The following is a 9,267-nucleotide window of genomic DNA, read 5'->3' as shown; positions in this document are numbered from 1 at the left end:
ATAAATGGAAATTAAAGGGAAAATCTGCTTTTGGAATGCAATAATTTTTGATCATTTCCTAAGAAGCACCTTTTGATATGCTGGTCTGAACTTTTAATATAAAGCCTAAACAGTACTTATTTCTTAAGCAGAATTTTCTCCAGTTTTAATAACTTCATATGAGCAATACCTAAGGACTTCAACTTATGTCTTCTAATTTTTTGAAATTGTCCTAATAACGCAATGAGTTTAGATATAGCTCATTGTCAAGGCTGGGTGGACAGAGATTTCATGATAAACTGGCTAGAGAAAGCCAACTAAAATTTCAATGACTAAATAATGGTTTGCATTCTGCTTGACCCAAATAGATGTTTAAGCCATGTACCATATTCCCTGCTTAACATTCCTAAGTTTCTTTATCTTCATAGTTTTCTAATGAACAAATAATTAGTTTTCCTGAGTAAGATTATAAAAAAGTTAACCCTTCTACCAAAAGTATAAAGAAAAATAAAATGTAGACTCACAATACAAATTTTTTACATAGCATTACAAGGGCAGAGATATTAACTGCTGCTCTTCATTATGTATGATTGCCCCACCCCTTAAAAAGACTGCAGCAATGGATTCAATTGTCTAAAATACTTTGCAGTACAGTAATTAAATGCTTCAGCCCATAAACATATCCCTCATCCATTGTGTTACTAGGGAACACATGAGCAAAATCTATCATTCGTACTTCTACTTCTGCAATCTCTTGGCAACCGGTGGGAAGATGGTAGAAAACTTTTTCCAGTTGTGAAAGCACATTTCCATTTAAATGTTCCTGTGACATGCTTTTCCACCCATTGTCTTGCTCTATATTTTCGACTTTCAATGAAGTCTGACTGTGATGCTTTTTTGAATACATTTTTCTGTGACGAGCATACATCTTGGACAAGCTTTTGCTTACTGAAGCCTCTATTTTTCCATTTGCCGTGGAACTTAACACATGAAAGTTATTATTGTACTCCAGTACGTCTGTGTCTGAGAGTTGTCCTTTGGACAAAAACTTTTCTGCCAAAGTTCTATCATTTGATTTTGTAGTAGCTGGCTGAGATGAACCTTCATAAACAAATAGTAATGAACTTGCATAAAAGTTCAGCTGCTTCTGGTTTTCAAACCACTGCAGAATATTCTCAATCTTCTGAATACTGGCAGCAACAGCATCTTTTCTTAAGCAAGATCCATTATGAAAAAACCTGGAGACTCCTATAAAAAAGAAAATATTAGAATATAATAAAATTATCAAATAGCTATTACCTGAGAAGTAAACTAATCATAGCTTAGATACATTTCTTTAACTTCTTGCCATCAACCTTTAACTCACAGGTAAGAATCAACAGTAAGACAAAGAAATTTGGGCCTAACTTAATTTCTGGTGAAGACAATCTTACTGAAAAACATGTAAGTAGTACTTATGTACGTATATTTTTCTTAAGGAATATGATTCCCAAGATATGCTAATGTGAGGGATTTTACAGTAAGATTGTTTGTTAAAATCACATTCAAGAGTTAATCTAAAACATAAGTCAAAGTATAACCAGTTGGAATGGTGTAAATGGCTCATTATCAAAATACTAAGCCATAACTGTACTTATTTTTCTTTGTTCGAAATACTATTAACTCAGTCTTTTCACGAAAGTTCAGTTCACTTTCGAAATTGACAATACTCCTGTTTGAGCATGCTATTCAAAATTCAGACTTTTAAATATTTTAATGTATCAGATTATTAGGCCTCTTTTAAAATTATTTATGCCTATTTTATGATATTTGTAAACTAATGGAATATAATTTGATTTCTGCCTTTAAATAGCTTCCTCCCCTACTTTGGAACAGAGACTTTAGTACAAGTAGCCTATCTAGTTTCTTCTTATTGGTTAAATATGCCAGGGCAAATACTAAATAATAACACACTGTGGATGTTTGTTTTCTATACATTAAAAAAAAATTCTTCTTTGAATTCAACACTATAATAAATTCTTCCTCATCTTAGGTAGAACTAAGAATAAACTTCTAATAGGTTATTATTTCTGAAAATAATAGAATATCACTTCGTTTGTAATATCTTGGACATAAATCTTTTAGAAACATGTAATGTATGGTAACAATTTCATGTAATCTATTTTTAATGACACTAGTTTATTATGTAGTCCTAGAAGCAGTAACATGACACTCAAATACACATGGGAAATTTCAAAAATGCATTAAATATTGCAAAATACATTTTAAAGTCTCTTACGTAACCAGCAATTTTAATATACTATGATCCATATACTATGATTTTAAAGACAACCACTAGTTCCATTACTTGAACTAGAGGGCTGGTTCACAAATGTTCATTATTCTTAAAAATACATATGAATAAAATATAACAGAGGGCCATTCATGGAACAATGATTTTTTTTTTTTTAGTATATCATGAATCAGGGATTATGATTAATTCAATCCTGTGACTCTAAGACTCACTTTTTTAAAAAGTATATTTATTGTGAAATGAAACACTATACCAAAGGACAGTTAAAACTAAAACCACTTTAGAATTATTTTGCTAACTGCGCAATAATAAAAGCATAAAATATGATTTTTCAATCCTACCATCCTTCAGAGTTTCCTTTGTTAAGCTTCTTCCATAGTGCTGATTTTTTGTCTCATAGCTATCAGAATGAACATGATAAACCTGTCAGAAAAAGCACCGAGTATTAAAAATTAATACTTTGACAATGTGGGGCTGCTCCCAGCAATACAAGGATGGTTAAAAAATCAGAAAACCTACTCATAATTCATTCTAATGGATTTTCAGCAGAAAAACATATTATATCAATGGATACTGAAAAAGCATGACAAATTTACACCATATTGATAAAAAATTCTTTAAAAAGATACATGAATATTCCCAATGTAATAAGATTATCTCAATTCACCAAAAGCTAGCCTCCAGTTTAAAGCAGAAATAAGGAAGCAACTCTCCTAAAATGCAAGTTTTCTACCACAATTTAACTGTGCTGTTATAACCATCTATGTATCCTATTAATTCTCCTTTTTAAAACTCAAAAGGAGAAAAAAATGCATTTAATACACCTAACTTACTGAATAAACATCATAACTTAGCCTTGCCTACCTTCAATGTGCTCAGAATACTTACATTAGTCTACAGTAAGACAAAATTACCTAACACAAAACCTACTTTATAGTAGAGTGTTGAATATCTCATGTAATATACTATACAAAAGTGAAAAAGAGTCTGCAGAGTACTGTTTGTTCACCCTTGTGACTAGGTAGCTGACTGGGAGCTGCAGCTATTACAGTAGCTGCAGTAGCCAAGCATCATGAAACAGCATCGAATTTAACAGCTCAGGGGAAAAAAATTAAGATTCAAAGTACAGTTTCTACTGAACGTTTCTCTCTTTTACACTGTCATAAAAGTAAAAAATCATAAGTCAAATCATTTTAAGTTGTGAACCATCTGTATAAACTTTTTGAAATATATTTTGGAAATATAAAAAGCCTCCAGAAAGTGAAGTTTATATCCTTTGTTTCAATAAATTCACACCTTTGGTCTGTATTTTCTAAGTATTTTCCCATGGTCACTCATTTTATACACACACACATATCCATATACATGGACAAATGTATATATATATATATATATATATAAAAGCTATGATAGACATCTAAAGGCTACATACATAAAGGCTATATTATGCATATAGATATTAAAACTCAAAGGCTGTATCATCTTATATGGTCAATTTCAAAATCACTTTGGAAAGGTAACATTAGTGAAGCCATATTAAAACAGCCAAAGTGGCCACTGTACTGAAATCAGTTTACTATGCTCTTTAAACTGGGTCAGGCCGTTGAACTGGGCTAAAAACATCAAAATTCCAAGTCAACAAGAATGAAAATACCCTCTTTGAAAGGAATGACAAAAATGAGATTTTACCTAACTTTCACTTTGTGAACCATTTACCTGACCTTCATCCTTCTTTCGTCAATTAAAAATCCCTGATTTTTGTCCTTCTTCAAGACATGGCTTAGATCTCTACCTAAATGTATGTATCCTGAATTGATATTCTCAAATAAATGCATTCAGCTTCTCTAATGTTGCTACTCTTATTGAAGGTTAATACTACCCATTACCCTTATATAAGTAAGCAATCATTTGTTGTTTCTACAGATTCTACTTCTACATATACCATTTTCCTGAATGATTTTTTTCCCCACACTCTTCCCTTTTTTTTTTTTTTTTGAAATCTTTACAACTTTATTTATTTTTTTTAAAGACTTATTTATTTATGCATACAAGAGCTAGGATACAGGCCAGACATGCGGGGGGTGAGAGGATTCACAGAGTGGGGAACAGAACAGGCAGACTGACTGAAGTACACTGCTGAGGGGAGCAGTGAGCGAGTCAGGAGAGGTCTGCTTCGCCATATGGGTTTCTCTCTGGCCAGCTGGGGATCGAACTCGTGCTACAGAGGCTGAGGATTGCTTCATAGTGTGGTGCTTAACCCCTTGTGCCACCAGGGAGGCCCTCCACATTATTTCTCAACTGTGACATACTATTTGCAAAGATGGTCTCAACAATCCTTCCCATCTTTGTGTTCACTGCCATTTGTATTGTGACTTTTACCACTACCGTGAGAAGTAGTTTACTTCTCTCATTCAATATGGGCTGGTCTTTGGTATACTTTGAGTTATAAAATTTCACAGAAGTGACAACAGCAAGTGACTACCCAATAGAGATTTCAAGAGCCCTAGTAGCTCCCACTCCCACTTTCTTGGAATGTTACATAAGAAGCAGCTCTATTAGCTTTCTGGAGGATGAGAGAATACATGGAAAAAAGGCTGTCAACAGTACCAGCTCCCAGATATGAGAGTGTGATCATTTAGACCATCTAGCCCGAGCTGAGCTATCAGATGAGTACAGCTACGTAAGGTATCCTAGGTAAGATCAGCAGACTATCTACCTGAGCCCAGCTCAAATTGCCAACCCAAAATATGAGCAAATAAAACTGTTTTAAACCTAAATCATAGTCTGAAATGACCTGAATTCTAATATCTTTTTTATTTTAAAAATACAGAAACATTCCTATATAGTTAACACTTTTCTCATGGAAAAGTCACAAACATCACATTTACCTATCACATTATTTATTTTGCATCTAAACTAGATAAAATTACCATAACCAGAGTCTTGAAGTTCAGTCATTCATTCATTAATCACTAAATGTCAAACTATAGCAGACACTGACCATGACAGTGAACAAAGGAGATAAAAATCTCTGTCCACATCAGGGAATGATGAGATATATACAGTTGACAATCCAATTACAAACACATTATCTTCTAATAAAGTAGTATTATAATGACATCTATAATTTTCAAGTAAAGAATACATAAAGAAAATTGTGTATACTAGTAATCACTCTTACCCTCATGCCAAGCACCAAGAACCCAATCTCTTCCATTAGTGGGTACTTGCTGACCTGTTGCTGAATCTTCTCAGGTGAGGCAAAAGGATCATAGCTTTTACGCCCTATCTTTACATCCATTATACAGGGCTTATTAAATTTATGGGTCACATCTTCCAGTTTCAGGTATAAATCTGTTATTAAAGAAAAACCTTAATTAGTAACAGGCAAAATATATGACTACTCAACTAACTGTTATAGAAATATGAAATGAAAGAAGCCTAAAATTGAGAAAAAGTTTAAAAACAAATCCATAAACACTATATTTGCTGTTTATCAAAGTAACAAATGATGTTAGAAGATTCATATTTTCTATGAATAAAAGATTATGAGGGAAAGACTTATCCTCTACTGTCTTTTTCTTTTCCCACTAAGACAAACATAGTTATTAAATTACAACAAAGAAGTCTGTGCTGAATCAAAGTGAGAACCACCAAGGTAGAGCTTAAGAAAGTCTTAAGCACCTCAAATTTTAGAGGCATAAACCTGATTCAAAGGATATGAAATAGATAAATTTTAATCCTCACTCAAAAGAAGGGGGAAGGTAGAGTAGCAGGAGGGTTATAACTGTAGGTAAAGTCAAACCCAAATATGACCTTAAAAAAAGCTAACTGTAGCCTAAAAGACCAGCACTGGTATACAAGAAGGAACTTTCTCTCACAGACATCCTCAGCAGAATAAGAGAAAACAAAAATTCTGAACAGAGACATGAAATTGTTTACTGTGAAAGGTATTGGGACAGGTGGGCAAGGTGAGCAAGAAATAGGATCCCATCAAAGTTTCTGTACTTTAAAAGGTATCACAGGATGAAATAAGAGGAGAAAGGAAGCAGCATAGTACATTTTCCTTCAAATTCTCTTACCATCTCTAACTACTATAAACAAAAGGGAAACAGATCCATCCTCTTCCTACAGCTGTATAAAAATTTCAGTAACAAGGTTTATATTTCACATATCAGAAAAAACCAATCCTAGTGCAGTAGACTGTGGGCATTCACAAATTAATCATCATTCATTTTCATAATTCAAGAAGACCCAAAATTCTTACTGAGGTAAGGCTGTGTATAGGAATATAAAGATAACAAGTGATCTAACTACCACAGCATCTATATTTGTATAAGATTATTATGTTCAACTGCCAATTTGGTAGTGATCAAAAACAAACAACAAAACTTTTTTTTTTTTTTAAGAATAAGACAGAGATAACAGAAGCTAGAGTATGGACTCTGCAAGTTAGAATATAATATCCTTATTTTTTCCTTCTCTTCTTGGGAAAGATGAAAATATAAATGCAAACTCTCTAACAGTAGGAATACATAAATGTTTACTGAATGAATTAATGTTTGCCCTTCTCACTCCTACTGCCTAGTGGAACTTTGAGCTTCATCTTCTTCGCTGTATAATAAATTGAGTCATTCCTTCAGTAAATAAGACTAAGTATCATGGGCTTTACTTGACATTTATTCTTACCAGCCAAATGTGTTTTTCTTTAGCTCACTTTCAGGTTTTTGATATATTTTATATGATTGGATATTACCAAGTAATTTATTATTATACCAAATAACTATTATTTGTGTTAATAATCCTTAAGCTCTACTAACAATGTTTTCTTTTACTTCTCAGACTTTCAATTATTATTTTAAGGGAAAGTACAAATTTGAGATTTTCATTTCTATCTGCCCCTCTAAATTATAAAAATAATGAAAACCTGCTTTGGAGATGCAGAGTTCTTAAGAAAGAATATGATGTTATATATCTGGCACCTTGCCAAAAGTGCTTTTGAATGTAAAAGGTAAACAGGTAAATGAGGCATGATCTGAACACTAAAACCTTCACTGATTTTTTTCATAGGTGTAATGACTAGAAATAAATCTAAATAATAACTCACTCTAAAAAATGCCATTAGAAAATTATTCAATCAGAATATAGTTTAATTCAAAATAGGTCAATCTTGAGATTTAAATAATCAAAGGCATTTTACTACAGTACAGTGTCATTCATAAAACAGTACCACTGACTGGAAAAAAGGACACTTTTTCAACTAGCCTACTCTGTGTAGAGAGTAGAGCGGTATTTTTCAATTTACAGCTAAGTAGAAAATAAATTCTAAAACTCATTCAAAAAATCTAATAGGGCCTCCCTGGTGGTGCAGCGGTTGAGCGCTGGGTTGCGAAGCTGCCCGCAGCCTCTGCAGCACCGGTTCAATCTCCGGCTGCTCCCCAGCCACCAGAGGAGGGTCCCACATGGCGCGCAGACCTCTCCTGCCGCCCGCTGCTCCCCTCAGCAGTGTACTTCGGTCCTTCTGCCTGCTCTGCTCCCATCTCTGGCTCTGGTGAATTCTCTCACCCTCCCGCGCTTCTGACTGTACCCAGTGCTTGTATAAATAAATAAATAAATATTAAATAAATAAATAAATCTTTTTTAAAAATCTAATAGATATGATAATTATTTTATCTGGAATAGGTTCATTCTGACCAAGGTCAAGAAAATAAACTACATTAATATGTTTGGAAGATATTTATGATATGATTATTTGATATACCTTGCAAGAACTTTCGATATTAAAAAAAGAAGATTGCTGATTTTTACATACATACATATATGCAAGTGTATGTGTATAAATCATAAAAATAATAATCAGATTTACTTTTCTTAATTCTGAAACGTTCTATTTTATCATTTTTTAAAAGATTTATTTATTTATGCATACAAGACCTGAAATACAGGCCAGAGGTGCAGGGGGTGAGAGAATTCACCAGAGACAGAGTAAGGAACAGGCAGACTGACTGAAACACACTGCTGAAGGGAGCAGCCGGCGTGACAGGAGAGGTCTGCTGTGCCATGTGAGTAGCTCCCTGGCTGACCGGGGATCGAACACGTGCTACAGGGGTTGCGGACAGCTTCATAGCACTGTGCTAAATCCCTTGCGCCACCAGGGAGGCCCTGAAAAGTTCTATTTTAACAGATTGTGATGAAGTAATCTGTCAGAGGTCCAAGAACTTGTATTTGTGAACCTCAAAATCTAAGAGCTATTTCGTAAAGTTTAGTTTTGGTGTTTTTATAAGCAAAAGGACATTTACTTTTCATAAATAAATGGAGTTCATTATAAGAGATCACAGTGACTAGAAATAAAATTAAGTTTAAGAGGCTATAGCCTTAAGAGAGAAAATATTAATTATAAATTTATGGGAAATATATATAGAATACATACAGTTTGTTAATTTTTAAGGGTCTAATCATGAAAACATAAAATACACCACTTCATTATTATTATAAGCAGACTATGCAGTAAAATTTCTCAGAGGCTTTACCAAGGGTATAATTAACATGCTCAAAATGTTTATATATACTTCATTCTATTGATGATCATTCAAGATTACACAAATTATTATGAATGAAGGAATCTTTTCTATTTCAAATATACTTTTATTTAAATATATAATTAAATACAATTAAATAAAATTAAATAATTACATTATTTTATAATATACTAAGTATAAAAAAAATCCTATAGCAAATTTGCTACTGCTGGAATATAGTCCTGACACTCTAAGAAGCAGGCAGACATTTTCCCACTATCAAAGAAGAAAAAATGGAAACATTTAAATTATTGTGGCAATCTTCAAAGACCTATAATAGCAAAGATGAGACAATTAGTTCCCTTTAAAGGAAAGATAAGGGAGATGGCAATTAGTTGAAGAAAGACATATCTCCCCCCATAATGAATATTATTAATTATATAAATTCTGAGAACATGGGTTCTAAGTTTCACCAAC

At 33.1% G+C, this 9,267-nt stretch overlaps 1 protein-coding gene across 1 annotated transcript in view; it reads right to left on the bottom strand.

The window, feature by feature from the left end:
• Window positions 1–571: 571 nt before the first annotated feature.
• The window catches only part of IPMK (inositol polyphosphate multikinase), a gene marked incomplete at its 5' end in the record, with an annotated part of 29,982 nt that continues 21,286 nt past the window's right edge, over window positions 572–9,267 (bottom strand). Inside the window, 3 exons of the mRNA XM_084244833.1 lie at window positions 572–1,227; window positions 2,614–2,695; window positions 5,454–5,626. Coding sequence (XP_084100959.1) covers window positions 605–1,227; window positions 2,614–2,695; window positions 5,454–5,626 — 878 coding nt within the window. The 3' untranslated portion in view covers window positions 572–604. The remainder of the gene's footprint in view (window positions 1,228–2,613; window positions 2,696–5,453; window positions 5,627–9,267) is intronic.

This window comes from Talpa europaea (genome assembly GCF_964194135.1).
Source record: "Talpa europaea genome assembly, chromosome: 10".
NCBI lineage: Eukaryota > Metazoa > Chordata > Mammalia > Eulipotyphla > Talpidae > Talpa > Talpa europaea.
Note: the sequence above shows the minus strand (reverse complement) of the source record. Positions and strands in the feature narration are given on the sequence as shown.